General features: G+C 39.1%; 1 protein-coding gene across 4 annotated transcripts in view; it reads left to right on the forward strand.

Annotated features, from left to right (window-relative positions):
• Window positions 1–18,791, forward strand: part of JAKMIP2 (janus kinase and microtubule interacting protein 2) — a 182,626-nt gene extending 163,835 nt beyond the window's left edge. For 2 of the 4 annotated variants that reach the window (XM_025923462.2, XM_025923461.2), the window contains 3 exons: window positions 1,848–1,913; window positions 5,110–5,179; window positions 13,137–13,673. In XM_025923462.2, the coding sequence (XP_025779247.1) occupies window positions 1,848–1,913; window positions 5,110–5,160 (117 nt within the window). In that variant the 3' untranslated portion in view covers window positions 5,161–5,179; window positions 13,137–13,673. Of the gene's footprint in view, window positions 1–1,847; window positions 1,914–5,109; window positions 5,180–13,136; window positions 13,674–13,730 lie in introns of those variants that run through there. The other 2 variants (XM_086701051.1, XM_086701061.1) reach the window with 2 other exon arrangements.
• Window positions 18,792–19,628: the final 837 nt, after the last annotated feature.

Raw genomic sequence — 19,628 nt, forward strand, 5'->3', positions numbered from 1 at the left:
CATATAAAGGAATTACATGTACACTCAAGGTGGAAATGTCTAACAAATTTATTCTTTTATTGTGTAGCTTTGGCGCCTGAGCAGCACTGTGGAAATATACACAAGCACACACGTCACTCCCGTGTACACGCACCATTAGCTTCCAGGCCCGTTCTCTTACCCATCATTCATTGTCCTATAATTTCACGGTCAGCCTTGATAGTCTCTCTGACCCAAACATCTCATCCTCTCCTGCACAAACCTCAGTCCCTTCCCTTTAGAGCACATTCCTCAGTTTTCTCATTCCCTACATTTGGTCAGATGATTCTTTTTTTGTTTGTTTATATATTTTGAGAAAGAGAGGGTGAGAGAGAGCATGCACATGTGTGTGTGAGCGGGAGAGGGGCAGAGAGAGAATCCCAAGCAGGCTCCACACTGTCAACACAGAGCCTGATGTGGGGCTCAAACTCCCAAATCATAAGATCATGACCTAAGCCGAAATCAAGAGTGAGACGTTCAACCAACTGAACCACACAGGCACCCCTGGTTCGATGATTCTCTATGGTAGGGGGCTGTCCTGTGTATCATCCTGGGCTCTGCCTATTAGATGCTAATTACAACCCCCACCCTAGGTGTGATTATTGACCACATGTGATTAAAAAATGTCCAGATAGTCAGATAGTGATGATGGTTGCATAACTTTGTGAATATTCTAAAACCACTGAATTATATACCTCAGATTAAATTAAATAACTTTAAGAGATATCCAGACATTGCCAAAGCTACCCTGGGGGCAGAGTCATCCTCTGTTGAGAACCACTGTTTCAGAGTAGGGAGATATGATTTTCAAGTTCAAGTATTTGTTCTAGCTTCCTCTTCTTCACATATTGCATTATAAAAACCTCTTTTTCTATATTATTACCACATTTAGCTTCCACTGTTTTCTTCTCAGACTCCTGTTCTCATTTTCTGATTATTCCCAAGAGAGGCATTAAATAACAAACTTACACTGTGTAACCATGTGCCATGAACATAAAAGGCCTTTAGTTGCCTAAAAATTTGAAGATTATTTTTCACTTGCAAATAATTATGTAATGTTGATTTCAAATCTGCACTTTTTAAATCACTGGAATTTTGTTACACAGTTGACAGGTGAGTTCAAAGATAGTTCTGGAATTATTTTGTCCTTAGGATTCCTTATGCTTTTTGCTATGTTTAGTTTTCCCCTAACTTAATCAGTTGTCTCTTTGGAATTTTTGCCCAAGTCTTATCTCTACTTTGTTTTATGAGAATTGGCAAATCCTGTTTTATGAGGAAATTCTACCCTGAAGCAGAGATGAAACATGGTTGGAAAGGAAGGGTAGCAAAAAACAAGGGGACTGTTTGCATTTGTGTATGTATATCACCACTAGCCATTTTTTACAGTGGTAATCAACAACCAAAAATCCCAATCCCAATGGCTCCAACACAGTTAGTTTCTTGCTCGCTAGTTCCAGGACATAATGCTGTCTCGATGAGCAGGTGGTACTCCTGCGTCTCCTACTCACGTTCCACTGGCCAAATAGGCCTCACAGCCAAGCCCGAGGACACTGGGGTGAGAACATTACCTCCCTCTCAGAGATAGGTCTGTAGAGACAGGTGCTTAGACAGGGGTAGCAAATTTAAAAACACATACGTAATCAATGCCATGCTTTTGCATGACAAGTATGGGTAATCCAACCGTCTTCTGGGTGTGGGAAAACGTATATGTGATGCTTCCAGCTGTGAGTACTAATGTTAATGTTTTCATAGCAAGTTTCGTGTTTTAGGTTGGCGAACAGTCTTCTTGTTAACACCCACTAACTCTTTCTCTTTTTTCCTTTGTTCAGAGAATTCGTGACTTAGAAGATAAAACAGACATCCAGAAAAGACAGATAAAGGACTTAGAAGAAAAGGTATGTGTTAAATTCAGGGTGAATTTCAGTCTTTAACTTTTAGACCAGAAAATAATAGGAGTTTCATTCACCGCATTGTGTTTCTTCTGTTACTGTGTATCTTGCTGAGGCAGGTGTTGTTACAGTCAATATAAACTTCACCTCCAGTCAGTCACCAGCATTCCAGAAAAGGTTCTGTCTTCAGCAACCTTACCTGGACATGTTTGCCTTTTGTGTTGATTCCTATTTTTTGCTATGGGTGTTTTCTTTCCTCGCTTCCCCTTTCTTATCTTCATTTCCTTTCCAGAAATTTCTCATGAGTTTTATGCCTCTACTTTGCTCTTTCTTTTCAAAATATTTTTGGTCCCTTTTTGAAAAAAAAAAAAAAATCATTCCTGTTACTATTGATAAAAAGCCCTTTCTTCCTTGTGCTGCAGTGTCCCCTCCACAGTAAGTCCAGAAACTTAGGTTGACATGTGATGATGAAGCCCTCATGTCACTTCCCCCAGTGGCCTGAAAGCCTCCTCAGAGTCAGCCAACACTTTCAGGGGAGAGTGTAATAGTCCTGAAAGACTGCATTTGGGAATGTACACGGTGGGGGGATGGACTCAGAGGGCTCACACAGGAGTGCTGAACAAGCTGCAGTGAGGCCAACAATCTTAACACAACAACAGTGACCTTGCCGTGATGCCCGGGAGCATCGTGCTGAGGAACACAGCAAGGATCGCAAGAGGCTTTGCCTAGAGTTCCAGTCTGAATTCCTGTGATGCCAAAGAATATGGCTATTTTGCAGCATCTTCCGTGGGCACCCAAGAAGAAAATAGCAAACCATCTGCTGCTTCTGAGACAACGGTCAGAATTTTCTTCCTCCCAAATTGCTTCTGTAGCTGCCCATACATGGGAGATCAGAGGGAGCTGGTCGGGGCCAGGAGCCAGACCATCAGCAGCCTGGATTCTTACATCGGCTGGGTCTTCACATACTTACTTGACCTTGGGTATGTGACCGAGACTTGTGTCTAAGCCTTATCGATAAAATGGGGATGATAGAGCTTGCCCTCATCTCCTCTCGTGGGTTCTGCAAGGAACAAACAGGGCCACTCATGTGAAAATTACGAAACACTGAGAGTGTTCGATTAAAAAGTATAATTTTTAAAATTTCCAGACATAAAGTACACATCCTCTGCAAAATTTTAAATTTGAATGGTCCTCATTTCAGAAGTGTGCTGCCTAGCTCTGTGGGACTGAATGAGGCAAAGGTGAAGTGCAGTAAGCCAAGGACTGAGTCTGACTTCCCAGTGTTTGGCAAGAAGACCCACAGAAGGTGGGAACTGTTTCCAGCTTCTCCAGTTGTCAACGCACATGCCTGATGCCTTCCATTTTCCACAGCTTCAAATGGCTAGCTCTTGGTTCTAGTAATTTTCTGTGCGAAGTCTTAACCAGCTCTGTGGCTGACAAAGAGGAAGTCAGAATTAAAACCACAAACTTCAGTTTGATTCCATCCCCATTCATGTAAGGAAAACCAGACTAAAAAGGGTGGGGGGGAGTGGATTTTTAAAATATCTATTAATGTCACTACCCTAGGCATTTTCTTTTTTTAATGTTTATTTATGTTAGAAAGAAAGAGAGCGTGAGCAGGGGAGGGGCAGAGAAAGAGGGAGACACAGAATGCAAAGCAGGCTTCATCGGCTTCATTGACTCTCCTGCAGTTACTCTGTGAGACAGACACAACGGATCTCAGGATCCCCTTTTTTGCTGGTAATAAAACAACAGGTCAGAGAGATTAAACAACATTCCCAGGACCATATAACCAGTCCATATCAAGACACCCAGAGGCCAGGGTGTCTGACTCAAGGTGCTACGTTCGGCCCACCACACTGCCTGGACAAAGAATCTCATTGCCAGCAAGGTGATGGGCCTCTCCTCATGCCCCGAGAGGCGGTGCTGATATCTGACCTCAGAGGAGTAGAGGAAGCCTCCTTTCCCCTCCATCTTCTACTACGGGCATCATTTTACCACTCTCCGTCTTTGAAGAATGGGAAAAAAAAAAAACAAAGAAAAAGGACAGAGTTTCTGCTTTCCAGACTCCTAGAACGGTCACCAACACATGGCTCTTAGCACCATGTTTATAACTTGTCCCTACAATTTTGCTATGATGAAGCCAGAGCCCTGTAAACAGTGGCCTTAAAAGACACATGAGGATAACATGCTCAACATTAGAATGCCATACACCACCCTTATTCAAGGAAGTCGTGTCTGACAAAATGGTGCTGAAATGTGATAACAAGGTCAAAGTCTGACTCTGTAGGAGTACCTCACCAAGGAAATTGGTATTTAAAAACCACTGATCTGACCTGTGACCTTCTACAATTAGTATGCAGTTGGTTATGCACCACTGCTATGCAAGCATGTCTGTCCACCCAAGTATCTGCTTTTCTGGAGAAAGTTCTAAGCGAAGAGACACAATTCAGACTCCATTTAAGTTCTATGAGTCAAAGAAAGAGAATATCTGCGAAGCATGGAGGTTTGAACAGCAGCATGCATTCATTCATTATCTAAGGCGTCCTCTGATGTACAAGCACCTTTCATACCACACATCCTGGCTCATCCAGGGTAGACCCAGGATACACCTGCTGTCCTGATGTAATTACTGATAGCGTCTGCATTTCTACCTCAGGAGTAGCCCACTGCAGATAATTTATCACAGGTTTACCTTACATATTAATATTCTCTCTGCTATGCCTTCTTCACATTAACCAAACAATGATAGCATTAAGTGATGAAGTGGATACTCTGATCATATTTTTGTAGTTTTGATTTACCCTGTCACACATTAAAAAACAGACAATAATATATAATAAAGTAGGATCCAGGAGGTCTAAATTCAAGGCTTTACTATGACATGAAATTACATGCAATTAGACTGTTGATGAACCGTTCAGTGCTTGCTTTTCTCACTTAAAGAATTAGGAGCTTAGATCCATGATCTATTAGACCACCTCAGTTGTAAAATGTATCAGTTGATGTTGGTTGACACCAGTTAGTCCTCACATTATTTTGCCAATAGATAAGTAAAACATGTTTTGTTTTTTTTTTTAAACAAAAGGTCCTTGGTATATATGTGACAAGTGGTCAGACTTGAGCAAAGTGGAAAAGCTTGAGGTTTTGTTGACACTACAGAAATTCAGATTTATGTAATCTTCTTCTTTTTCTTCTGCAGTTTCTGTTTCTATTCTTGTTCTTCTCTCTTGCCTTTATTCTATGGCCTTGATGTCAAGGTGCCTCTTCAGGTAAGATTTCATTTAATTCTCAAAATGTGGTTCTAAGAGGTGTTTGATCAGAAGGATGCTGTATACAGTTACTAGTAATGCCCATGTTTGTTTGGTTTAAAAAAAAACACAAATACATTTGGTTTGGTTAGCTTAAATGCCATAAAAGGAGAAACAGATCACCTGGAACTAATGTAACATTGTGTATCAACTGTGCTTCAATTAAAAAAAAGATTAAAGTAAAAAAAGTGAGAAACAGATCCAGTCCATTTGGGTGATTTTTTTTTAAATTTTGTAAATGTTTTTATTTGTTTTTGAGACAGAGAGAGACAGAGCATGAGCAGGGGAGGGGCAGAGAGAGGGGGAGACACAGAATTCGAAGCAGGCTCCAGGCTCTGAACTGTCAGCACAGAGCCCCACGTGGGGCTCGAACTCACAGACTGTGAGGTTATGACCTGAGCTGAAGTCGGATGCTGAACCGACTGAGCCAACCAGGGGCCCCCCATTTGGGTGATTATTAAAAAAAATAAAGCAAACACCAAATATGGAAATCAAGAATATTGTTCTAGTTAACCGTGTTGCTTTGGGAAGTCATGGTGTTTATGGGGCTTAGTATTCTCATCAGTCTTTTAATATATGGAAGGATTTGCTTCCTTCTCTGCAAAATGAAGAAATATCAGTATATTTTTAGTATCTCATCCAGCTTGAAAATTCTGATTCTGTAAACCTAACAAGCTAAAAATGGCTGGTTATTTTTAACCCCTTCTCCCAGTCTGATTTCATCAGAATTCAGGAAAGCAGGCTATTAAGTGAAATCGGATCTTCTTTTCAAGTAAGCTAACTTTCAGTGCCCATATATAAAAACGAGAGTTTTATTACTTCTCAATGATTAAGTCTTTGTCTCACAAATACATGTATAAATAATCTTAGACACTGATTCCCAAAGCTATGAAAAATACAGGTTCCAAGTCCTTACCTCCGACTCAGTGGATCAGGTTACTGGAGGTGGAGGTGAGATGGAGGGGTGGGAGAGGTGGAAAGCAAGGACCAGTCTGTGTTTCTAACAGGCATACCAGCTGAGTCTGATGTCTCCCCGGGTACAGAAACTGCACTTCGTAATAGCATTATTTAAAAATGAGCAAGGGCCAGGTGCTCTTCTAAATCCATAAGTCATGGTCTGCGTCCACTTTGATTTTCCTCTTAAGTTCCATTACACAGGGATCTTCCTTGGGCCTCATGTTATTCAACATTTTCTATAGCAAGTTGAAAAATAGAGGAGAGACACTTTCTCTCCATGGGTATCAACCCTGTTACCTACGTGAGGAACCGACAAGCAAAAGTACATTAGCATGGCCTGATACGAGGAAGCAGTTAAGCATATATGCCCAGAAAGTTTATGTCCTCATATAACCAACCTTCTGGCTTTATGCTTTCTTCCGAAAGAGTTTCTGTTCAGCCTGCCAGCCGTCCTTCGTCTGCCAAGAAGGATGGTAATCCTGCAGAACATAGGGAAAAGACTGTGTTTCTTAAATTGAATGAAAATGTAAGGTGAAATGGGTGAGATTTTCTAGGACGAGGTAGGAATGGCCAGAGCATCAGAAAACGAATAGCCCTCCCCCACCAAGAATAATAAAGAAACAGGACACAAGTACTATGTGGTAATTGAGGGGAGAAAAATCAAAACTCATCAATACTAGTCAGAAAATGGGTAGGTTCGAACAGTCACATCATTAATGGCTTACCCTTACACGCCAGGGGCTGTTCTGAGCTATAGATACAGTAATCCTCAAAATGCCCCCTGTAAAGTAAGGGCTGCTTTTATTCCTTTCTTTACAGTTGGAGAAACAGTAGCACGGGAACTTCCAAGGCCATAGAGCTACAATTGGCAGGATTAGTATTTGTACCCAGACCCTCACTCTAAAGGCTTTTAGCCACTTTTAAGCACCATGCTGCCTCCCAAAGGAGAGGGCATTGCTGTCACTTTGTGAGCGCCATTTCTGTTTGTATATATAAGCAATCAGAGGCGTCTTCTGAAATGTGGGTGGTACTGCTGGGCTAGTGGGTTTTGAAATTACATTGTGCTCATCTCTCTACTTTTTCCCATTTTGTGTGACTCTTTGAGGGTTGTACAAGACTTAATTTGCTTTTCCTCCAGAGTAGCACATAACTGACACTTAGTAATTGTCTGTTGAATGAAAGATCATGATTATAAGTAATAAGGATACAGCAGATCAATGTGACAGGGAATCTGGGGAGTCTAAAATACGTATGGGAAAATGGCTGAGTAGTTTAGAGTTACAACTTCGAAGTTAGATATACTGTTAAGTTTGGATCCTGCCATTTACAAGCTATGGCTTGTAATCCACCTGAGATTAGGTTTCCTTGTCTGTAAAGTGGTTGTATTACCCACACCATGGTATTATATTGAGAGAACTAAATGAGATTGTGCATATAAAGGACTAATTGCATCACTTGGAACATAGTTCAAGCGTCAGCAACTCTTAGCTGGTATTATTTTTAAAAGCTGGCTATCACATTTACTGAATTTGTCAATATATAAGTTTGAAATTATAACCTCTAGCATTATCAAGTAGTTTACCACCTAAACCAGAACAAGTAGTTGCCGTTTCATCTCCTCTTTTCAGGGAGTAATCTAGATTTAAATAAGACATGCCCGGAAATTGATTAATGCCACTTTTTTTTTTTTTTAATTTTTTTTCAACGTTTTTTATTTATTTTTGGGACAGAGAGAGACAGAGCATGAACGGGGGAGGGGCAGAGAGAGAGGGAGACACAGAATCGGAAACAGGCTCCAGGCTCCGAGCCATCAGCCCAGGGCCTGACGCGGGGCTCGAACTCACGGACCGCGAGATCGTGACCTGGCTGAAGTCGGACGCTTAACCGACTGCGCCACCCAGGCGCCCCGATTAATGCCACTTTTATCTCCATAGCAGATGAGCTAGAGATAGGGAAAAAAAATCAGGGAGAAAAATGCTTGGCTTGTCTGCAGAGAGTAAAGGCATGCTACACACATAATCATAAAAATATTTTTCCTACTAAATTAAGGGTTTATATTCTGCTCTTAAACCCAAGACTAACTTAAAGTATATTTAAAGATATCCTCCTTAAAGTGAAGCGACTCATGGGTTTTTTCCTTTTAGCAATTACAATTACCTAAGTCATTTTTGTCAGTGATGATCTAGAAGCTGCTGAGGGCTCCCAAGAAGGCACCCTTATTGCCTTATTGCTCTCAGTGGCTGCTAAGTAACGCAAGTCCGTGGATTATATTGGGACTTTTATCTTAAGGAGGGGAACCCCAGGTAGTTTTAGGAGATATCATCTGTCCATGCATTCTGTATATTTACTCGAAATAAGTAGGGTACCACAAATTCTTTCATATTAGTTATTTCAGGAGACAAAGGAAAGAAGAAAATGAGAGGAGTACAGAAATAGCTATCACTGGGTTGTTATATCCAGGTTACAATAACCCACTGAAAACCCTGTTCTTCTGAAGAGGGACAGTTTAATAAAGAACATAATAGAACCAGCTCTGTTCATTATGAAGTTTGGAAGACCAGACAGAAAACAGGTGATCATGATTCTTCGTCTACGTACTCTGGTTCCTTTTTTCTCTTTTTAATTTTTTTTAATGTTTATTTATTTTGAGAGAGAGAGAGAAAGAGAGAGAGACAAAGCACAAGCAGGGGAGGGGTGGCAGAGAGAGAGGGAAACAGAGAATCTGAAGCAGGCTCCGGGGTCTGAGCTGTCAGCACAGAGCCCAACGCAGGGCTTAAACTCACAAACCACGAGATCATGACCTGAGCCAAAGTCGGAAGAGTAACCGACTGAGCCACCCAGGCACCCGTACCATGGTTCCTTTTTAATGATTCCTGTGTCAGCCACGAACTCTTGAACCTGATAGCTGTGTATTTTCACTTCCTGTCTAGTAACATAAAACATATTAAAAGTCACATAATACTGTATTATTGTTCTGTATTATTGTTCTGATCCAAAAAAAAAAAAAAACCTTTAAAAATATATACTGCAGTATAAGAACAGCCACAGGTCATTAGTTACAAATTCTCCATTAAAATATGCAAATGTTCATTTCTTATTTATAATTTTCAGTCTCTCCTCCCACCAAGGCCTGCAGGTGGCCTGTGGAAAACAGATGGCAACAGGAACTCTACTATATTTATTGTTTCAAATAAAGAATTTCGCTCCTTATTCTTTTATATTGGTAGGACAGGTCTGTAAGATGAATCATTGTATGCCAGTTAATCAGTCTTTCTTTATGTAGATGTATCTATTAGCCTTCATCTAGTCATATTAAGAATGTTTCCCTATCTGTCTTACATAGACTATTAAGAAAGCATAGAGTAGGGCTTATGCTTTATCTTTGTATCTTCAATGTCTACAACAGTGTCTTATACATACTAGGTGCTAAATACATTTTACGTTGACATGTGGACAAAAGGGTAGACAGATGAATGAGTAAATAGTTGGGTAAATTGAAAGCAGATTTATGACATGTTAGATTGTAGCCCTTGATAGCATAGTAGTGTAATACAAAGATAAGTGTGTGATTTGTTCTTTATATGTCATTGGAGAATAACCTCAAGAATAAGTGAACAAAGGAAAGGATACATGAACAAATACCCCAACTTCCTAGTGGGGATACCCTCCTAACTCAGTTCATTGCTTCTCCAGACACTCATATAACTCACTCTCCACACGGCCACTGAGTCCGTTTTAGGAAACAAATCTAATCATGCCCCATTCCTGGGAAAGTATCATTATTAGGGGGAAATCCCAATCCCTTCATGTGGCCAACAGAGCCCTGTGTCATCTCACTGCAGATGGTCTCTTTGGGCTTTTTCTTGCTCTAGGATCTCCCTTGATGAGTCTTGCTCCCTTCTGCCTACCACAGGGGTTTGCCCACACAGTCTTTGTGTGCATGGTACTTTCAACCCTGCTTTATCTAGTAAATACCTACTCACTCATCCTTCAGAACTCAGCTCACTTGTGATTCCTGCAGGGAAATCTTCCTTGATTTCACTCCCAGCAACATTTCACATGCATTTGGCTTGTTTTGGTTGTTGTTATTGTTGTTGCTGTTTTTAATTAATAATGCCTCTCTCCCTCATTGTATATAGGTTCATGAAGGCAGGGACCATACATGTTTTCTTCGTCCTTGTAACCCCAGTACCCAGATAGTGCCTAGCTTATAGTTGGCCATCAATAAATACTTCTTTTTTATTATTTTTATCTTTATTTTTATTTGTTTGAGTTTATATACTTATTTTGAGAGAAAGAAAGAAGGGGTACACAAGCAGGGGAGGGGCAGAGAGACAGAGGGAGTGAGAATCCTGAGCAGGCTCCTCGCCATCAGCACAGAGCCCGATGCAGGGCTTGAACTCACAAACCATGAGGTCATGACCTGAGCCGAGGTCAAGAGTTGGATGCTTAACAAACTGTGCTACCAAGTGCCCCAATCAATAAATACTTCTTAATGGTAGTGATGATATTATGGTAAGGAAGAGGAAGAGGTTATCTCTTGTGTGGTTGAAAGAGTACATTTCATATCTATTGTATTTAATAGAGTGATTCTACAAAATAAATACTATTATACTTCTCTAAACATTAATTTCTTAATATAAAAAATTAGCAAGTATTAGCATCTACTATTTTCCTAAGGATTAACTGATGTTATATAAGTAAAGCAACCAATATAGTACCTGGCACATAGAAAGACTCATTAAAAGCCAACTTCCTAGGACATAGCAAGCATTCTGTCCTGGATCATGCATTGTGAGACATACTTGCATCTACTCGGGCCACATGTTTCCCACACCATGGTCAACTATTTAATATCCGTTTGTACTGCCCATCCCAGTGTAAAATCAGGGACTCAGGGAAGCCTCCCCTGATCTTCTGACTTCAGTTACATTTCATTGAATATTTCCTGCCTTTCTCATGGGGCAGTTTCCTCATCTGTAAAATGGAGGCAATAATAAGAGCTATCTTTTATTGAATATTCTACCATATGATAAACTGTATATGAGGACTGATGGAATGCAAGGTGTCATGAAGGCCCTTAGGGGTCTGGATGGTACAGTTGGTTGGGTCGTGGTGACCTTTATAGAGACACAGGAAGCAGGAAGAGGGCGTGACTACTGTCCAGGATTTACAGTTACTTGTGATAACTAGAGATCAGGATGTGGCTACAGTTTGTTAATCAATATGCCTCTAAATATGTGGCCCATAAATTAGGATCTAAACTGCCTTCTAGCAGTTAGAAAACCCTCAAGAATGGTGAACATAAGTAGTCTGCCGATTGGACCTGACTAATATTCGCTAAGTGTCATCTATGAATCAACTGGCATGGTGGGTACTTGGATACTAGAGTCTCAGGTCAGAAGTGACATCACTGTGCTCATTCACTTAGAGTCTGGTGGCAGGTAGTAAATTCTCAGAAATGATAGCTGCAATCGCTATTTTACAGAGGAGGAAACTAAAGCTCATTGAAATTAAGGAACCCACTGAAAAGAATCCTTGAGGTTCTGTAATATCAGCTTTCAGAACCAAGATGAATTTATATTCTATACAGTTTGAGTTATAGTGTACTGACCTTTAGCTGACTGAAAATTGGTCATCGATGGCTAGTGCTTCACGTATTCGGAATGCCCGTTTGAATAAATGTGGCTTTGCTCCTAGTTCCTTTACAGATACTCACTGTACAGAAATTTAATATTCTGGGAGACTACAAGCCCTTTTTTTTTTTTTAAACCAACATGGTTTTATTCAAATGATGGGCTTTACTTCAGTTGTGACAGGCAGAAATGATGCCTGTGTGTTTTGAAACAGAATTTAGGATTTATCTCTGAGAATGTATAAATTGAGTGTTTGTAAGTAAAAGACTTTCTATGTTTACATATTTATTTTATACACATACATATACTATATACATATAGTATATATATTTGTATACATATAGTATATTTGTATATATATTATATAGAAACAGGCCAGGTTCTTAAATAGTACATGATAGCATGTCCTCTGTGCTGTCTTTGCCTGTTTGGAGGAAGAGATTATTATGTCCTTAACTTCTAACCAACTAAAAACCCAGATATAGAGACTTAAAGAGGAATAGGGATAGGAATCCTAACTGGCATAGTCCAGGGACGTACCTCTTTCAGGAAGATCACTGGAGCCAATGAAGAAACCCTGTATGGCATAGTTCCCAGGTCAGGACCTCAGGGTGGAGACCATCTGGTACTGGATACAATTGTTGAGGAGGAAGTGTGACATAAAAGTAAGTCATTGAAGGGCATAGACAGACCTGCTTTTTAAAATCTTACATTTAGGGGCGCCTGGGTGGCGCAGTCGGTTAAGCGTCCGACTTCAGCCAGGTCATGATCTCGCGGTCCGTGAGTTCGAGCCCCGCATCAGGCTCTGGGCTGATGGCTCGGAGCCTGGAGCCTGTTTCCGATTCTGTGTCTCCCTCTCTCTCTGCCCCTCCCCCGTTCATGCTCTGTCTCTCTCTGTCCCAAAAATAAACAAACGTTGGAAATAAATAAATAAATAAATAAATAAATAAATAAATAAATAAAATAAAATCTTACATTTATATTTGGTGATATAATTCATTAGAGCTTCTTAAGGTATTGTCTTAGAAGGCCACAGAAGAAAAGGCAACAATCATAATTGCTAATATGTCAGGCCACTTATTATGAAACAAGAACTGTTAATTGCTTTATGTGCATTATGTTGCAATAACCCTTAAAATAGATCATTCTGTTTTCTCACTTAAAGTAATTAAGCTTAGAAACTTCATTGATGTAACTTAAAAAAGATTGTAGAGCTCAAAGAGGTGGTAAAGAATTTTTTTTTTTCTTTAGAAAAAGAAAGAGCTTTTTCCAGTTTCAGCCATGGACAGAAATGATGATTAAAGAATTTTCCCTCTGTTTTACAGAGTAACCGAAAACATGGATAAGACCCCAGAAAGGCAAATGCCTCTAAACCTTCAAAGATGGCAGAAATGTTTACAACAGTGAGAGGGAGATCAAATGCTAAGAACTACCCTGTAGCCAGGACTACAACTGTGTATTTTAAAGCCATTATTCAAGGTTTCTTACTTGACAGTTCCTACATGACCCTGTTGAAAATCTACAATATATGCTGCATTTAATGAAACATGTATATGTCAAACCAGAAGAGAAGAAGTATAAACATATATTGTGTAAAGAAAAAAAAATCAGCAATGGAAACAGTTTCAGCAGATCAAGGAAAGATGTGTCTCGGGCATGGAACCAAAGTTACAAAGAAACATTCTACCCCTGCTGTGCAGGGGGATCATTTTAATGTAACACTACACCCCATGGAAACTCTAGTCCCGAAATAAACATTTTAAAAAATCAAAACAAACAAACAAAAAACAAGGGAGGGTGGGGAATGAAGCACGAGGAATACCTATGAGGAGCTATTTACAATAAAATGTTTCATTTGAAAAGTCTGGTTTCTTACTACAGGGATTTGCTTTTTGTCTTTATTGTTGTTTAAAACTCAGGAACAGAGACATCTACAGTGTGAATGGGAAGAAAAGCAGTCTCCCGTTGGTCTTTCTGCAAAAGGTGAAGCTTGTGGAATGCATTCCACAGATGACAGAGGATCACAGTGAGCCCTAACTAAACTGGCAACGAGGCGAGGCAAAGGACCTGGGCAAATGTAACATAAGAAATAAAAGCAGATTTGATGCTTCCCTGGCCTTCTGTCACATCTGTGTTCCTCCACGAACAGACTGATCTCATTGCTATCGAAAATTAAGAAGATGATGCTCTAAATCACAAGCTCCCTGACGTAGTTCTTTTTCGAATGCCAACGTCTATAGGGAACACGGGCCAGAGAGCATCTTTGAATCCATTTCTAAAATACCGGTTTTCAAATGGCTGCTTGAAATGCCTGCAAATAAATATGTTATACGATTTGAGTAAAAACACACAATAGAGGCGATAAGTAAACTTCTACCAACAGTTGAGTTTGCCACAGAGATGTGAATATTAAATAAAATGATTATTTTTTAAAGTATCCTGATATGCCTAGAGCATTCTGACCTCTTGTCATTTAGACTGATAACATTTTTTCCCCCAGAGAGCTGACCACAGCAAGACAGCTCTACTTTTTTTATACAGAAGCAACATATGTTATGATAAGGTCATTTTCTACCAGAGGCAATTAGAAGACTGGTACTTTTCCTAAGTTATGTAATACTTAGTCTTGGATTCAGCTCTGAGAGCCAATAAATGTTCCTGAAACCTAATTTTACACCTCATTGACTGTAGATAACAAAACAGCCTCAATTTTTCAAATTGTCAAGGTTTTATTTACAGGGCTAGATCTCCCATGCCTAAAGAATGTGTGTAGGGAACCAGAAACTCTTTCTATGAAATGCTACACAAATCCTTCCAGACATGAGTTCAGTATCTTATTCTTTGGTTTTAGCACTGGCATTTTCAAAGCCAGAACAATAACTGAAGAATAGGCAAGAAAGGCTAGAATGCTGGGGTCCCACTTTTTGTCCTCATATTTACTGCTGATCCAGGTATCTTTGGCCCAGTCACTTAACCTCTCTGTGCCTCAGTTTCCTCATCTGCAAAATGAGGTTAAATGCTTTTTCATAAAGTTTTTTTTTTTTTTGCAATTCTCAAACAAGAGGTGCTTAAAGTAGCTCAAAGTGCTTTGTAAAATTATGACTGCTGTATTATTTGACTTTCTTATATTGTTGAGAAAGAGTCCCCTGTGTCATAAAATAGTGCTTCCATCTGGTTAAATCTAAGCACTGCAGCACTGAAGCTTTCCCATCAAACTACCTGGGATATTGCTAGCAATAAAGGTTGAGAGATCCAGAGCCAGGATCTCTGATAACCTATAGTAAATAGATCATCTCATGCTTTTGAACAAGATAGAAGAATATCATCTCACCGATAAGCATCTCCTAGCTCTCTCTATTGCATATGCATGCCATGATACCAAACTCCACTTTTATCTTAGGAGAGCCAACTATGAAATTAAGGCTTGGAGTAAACTGATAGTTATCACATAATTAGTCTGATTATCCCTTTAATTTTGGGGAGATGTACAGTAATATATCCTACTGGGAATATATAAAATATCCTTCTGCTGGATTCTGTATTCAACTAGGTAGTTTCTACACTAAATATGAACAGCACATTCATTGTGCAGACAATGTAAAAGAAGGTGCCACTACCATCTGTGACCCAGCCCTTTCAAGTCTCAGAATATATGGAGGAGGATATTCTTCCCTGTCTTTGACTTCTGTCTTCCGTTGCTCTTTCTTGGCCATTCCAGGGTCCATCTGAGCAAATTCATACTCCATCTGCTATATCATACCTACTTTCCTTCTCTTCATCGTGCTTTTTCCACCAAGAAACTTTATATTAAATTTTATATCTAAACACTGACTTTGGTTTAAATGATCAGAAACATTTGTAAACTAGTGTGGCTTGATCATGTACCTTATCTGTTATAAATGTGATTGTATCACACAGAAAATCATACAAGAGCAATACAGGTAGGATGACCATCTAAGCAGCTTTTGATGTTTTTAGGGTGAATGCAGAAGGAGAGATTCTTTGTTTAACATTCAAGAGATGAGCAAAGTTCTCTAGATTTTAGGCTAAATGGTGATATTTTACCAAGTCTTACTTCTGATCCTCATAATTAACATATCTTTGAATGAGGCTGAATATTTTGGTAGGTACATCTCTGTTACTCAACAATTACAAAAAAATTAACAAAATTGTAAATGTGTGTTTCACTCATGGATCCACAGAAATGAATTATATTTAAATGAATGCTTCCCTTGCAGATAATGTTTAGCAACAGTAAAGAGTGTCTCATTAGTAATGAAGAGGCTTACTGTGGCTGAACTTCTTACAGAGAGTACATAATCCCCACTTTGATCTTTAATTTCTGCATCTTGACTATCCTGACACATTTGGCCAATGAGTTAGTAACAGAACAGCATTCTTCAGGGCTCATTTGCCTAATCTTTCTTAACAAAGTATTCATCTCTTGGAAAATTAAACATAACTTATAATATTAAAAAATAGTTTGCCCTAAAATGAAAGTCCCACTCTGGCACAGTTATTCATGGCAGGAACATTTTCATGAGGAAGGAAAAACAAAATAAAAAATTATTTGGCTATACTATCAAGCATCTATTACTAATTTGACTGTCTAACCTTTTTTTTTTGGTCACCCACATTTTATTTTAGGAAACACTAGAATGTGCTGAAAATAAGTATCAGATCCCTTTTAACCTATGTCATATAAATGAAATCATTACCAATAGGGAGGTTGTAGAGGTGGAAGAATAAATTTTGCTTTGATCTTTCTGCCATTCACAAATAAGCATTCACATAGGTTGCCTGGTTCTTCAGGAGGATAGAAATGATGTAGAGGGCTCATCAGTCATCGCTGGAGTAGAAAGGGGACATTCATTCTCTGGTAATATAGAAGATACAATTTTGCCAAATAATTTTTGCTACAGTATTTTTTGCAACTAATTTTTGTTTAAATCTTTGATAAACTTGTTCCTTTTTGCGTATTGTCGCCTTTTTCTGTAAACCCACTGTGTGATTCACATGTTCAATGTCTTCAATGTAATTCGAAAGTTCATTGTTTCAAAATGAAGTGTTTTTTAAAAACTGCCTAGGTTTTCATGGGAGCTGTAAAAATAATATTTATAATTTGTGTTGATGTTTGAATAATTGGATCATGTGTGTTATGTTACATCGAAATAGATGGACAGCATAGCCATTTTATTTTCTAAATATTGCATTTTTTTTGATCTGTCAAAGAGTGGCACTATATATGTACATATATACACATATATACAGTATACGTATGGTGTATGTATACAACGCATTATCTAATATATTGAAAAAGCTCCATATAACATCTGAGAGATCAGTAATCAAAGCAAACCTTAGACGATTATTTATGTCATGAGTTCATGCTTTCAGGATGGGCCCGAGCCTTTCCTTAAGTGGACTTCTCCTTTCTAAATGGAAAAACAGTAGGTCACAAGGTCTTAAAGGACAAAAGCTTCCATTCTGTTCAACCGCCTTGTCACTTCTATATAATATATTACCTTGAGACTGAATTTCAGGTGTATTGGCAAGAGGATTCAGGCATAACAGAAGGGTGGAGTTGATCCTGTGGTTTCATTTTAGTACTGGGCCGGGCAGATTCACATTCCTTTGTTGCCTTTAATTTGGTAGTTCAGTTCTTCCTAAAGAAACCTCTTGTTGAAGGTCCAAGTCCAATGTTTAATCAAGTTACTAAAGATCTACTTCAAGGAGCAATGTGACAAAAATAGAAGGATTATAATTTGCTATATTCAACCTAATGTATCATACTCAGAGATGCAGGTGACCGACTGGGTGAAGTTCCCTGATTTTGTATTTGTGTTTTCTCACTGAGATCTTTGCATCCGTGCTTGTATTTCCATCCTTGTTATGTCAAAATTCTGTAGGATGGAGGTGGTGTAGCTAAAGAAGTTTGTGTCCAACTTTGCCTACAATCAAGATTCTACAAACTTGCTAAAGTGTGGGTGATGCAATTTCCCAAAAGCACATCCTCAGCATCCAGTAGTAACAGCAATCACTTACCTTTGATTGACATCTCACAAAATGTGCCTATTTCCCCCCATTAACTATAGTAACTTCTTACAATGAGACAGATCAAAATCCAAACACTTTTATAAATATGTACATATATGCGCATATATATTCTGTACATAGTATGATGGTGTGAGCACTTACTAGATGTGTACTTCTGTCCTAGGACTGAGGACTTCAGGAAGGGGTTTTTCTGATGCTGCTAGGTAACTCATATTTGGGGTTAGCATCTAGTGTCTGTGCTCTCCTCCTTCCCTGCCTCTTCTCCTTCCTCCCCTACCTTCAGTTCACTACCACGATTCCCTGTTGTTGACTGAGGCAAAGAACTACTGATTGGTTTTCCAATTACTCAGGCCGGGAACCAGCCTTGTAGTGATGCCACTGGTTTTCTAGAAAGAGCAACAGAAAGTCCAGTATGATCTACAGCATTAATATTATCCCACAGTCCCATTATTTTTTCAGCTAAAAATCTCGTTCCAAGAAGGGTTTATGCGTGTTTTAACCTTCAAGATACAATTCTTTGGGGACTCAAGTAGAGAGCCAGTGTATTTGAATACATGATTCCCCAGATGCCTACTGTACTAATGTGGCCAGGGGACTAATTTCTCAGAGCTTTCATCCAATCAACTGCCTCATTTGGGGTTCTTTATCTCATCTCATTAGCATGACTCCATATATTGGTTCAGTGCTTGTTTATTAATGCGAGAGAAATACAAATTGACTGAGTTTCACCAGGATGATCCCTCTGAAGTACACTGAACATGTACATGTAATGTATGTATTACCGTAGAGATGGGAATCAATTTATTGTATGTAAAGTTTTATGAATGGTTATTTTATAATTTATGTATTTAATATAGGAATCAATGAGCTCTGGTGTTTTAGTTTATATAAAAATAAAACAAGCTACATTTTTTAAAACTTTATCTTGCATCGTTCATAGGTTTTTGTTTTTGTCTTGTTGTGCTTAACTGTATTTTGAAAAACAGGCTCAAGCAAATCAGAGCTATCTGTATAATGACAGTGATCAAGGATAGGAAACATTTTTCTCCTCATGTGTTCACTCTGAATTTTTATTGCACCTGTCAGGAGCACTGTGGTGAAGAATCGAAGGCAGAATTTACACTTCTGAGGAGGGAACAATGATCATTCAGCATGCCTGCTCTGAGTGTAACTTGGGAGAGAATCTTAACGGGTATTTGCCATCCTTATTCCAGATATTTCTTTTCCTTTATCCACCGCCTTTGTTCCCTATTGTACAGGGTCACTAAATGTAGCAAGTTAACAAGTATGTATTATGTGAGCATCCATTATGTACCCATCCTTATGGCCTGGTATGTATGGGTCTACCCTCAAAGAGCTTATAGTTTAATGTGGGAAACAACCCATGTATGCATCAAACAAAGAACCAAGATGGCACAATATGAGGTACAATTTTGTAGGTCATTGTTAAGAACCAGTAAAACTAATAATGGTATTTGGGGGTGGGCTTCAAAAACCCATGCTAAGACAGTTTCTTTTTTCAGTTGTATCCTGTTATTTTTAACTGCAGCAAACTTTAGTTGACTTAAGTGCTTAAGCAAAAAGCATTGCTCATCAGTTCATTACAACCTTCTGTTACTCTTTTCTAGGAACCATCTGTGTGCCGTGTCAAACCATTAAAACAGAGAAAACTAAAACAAAGCCCCAGCCCTCAAGACATCACAATCTGCATTATTTGATGAAGCCTTACAACTGACTGAACCTCTTTGAGAAAGGTACCA

Source organism: Puma concolor, chromosome A1 (genome assembly GCF_028749965.1).
Source record: "Puma concolor isolate L17-30 chromosome A1, mPumCon1.1.hap2, whole genome shotgun sequence".
Classification (NCBI taxonomy): Eukaryota; Metazoa; Chordata; class Mammalia; order Carnivora; family Felidae; genus Puma; species Puma concolor.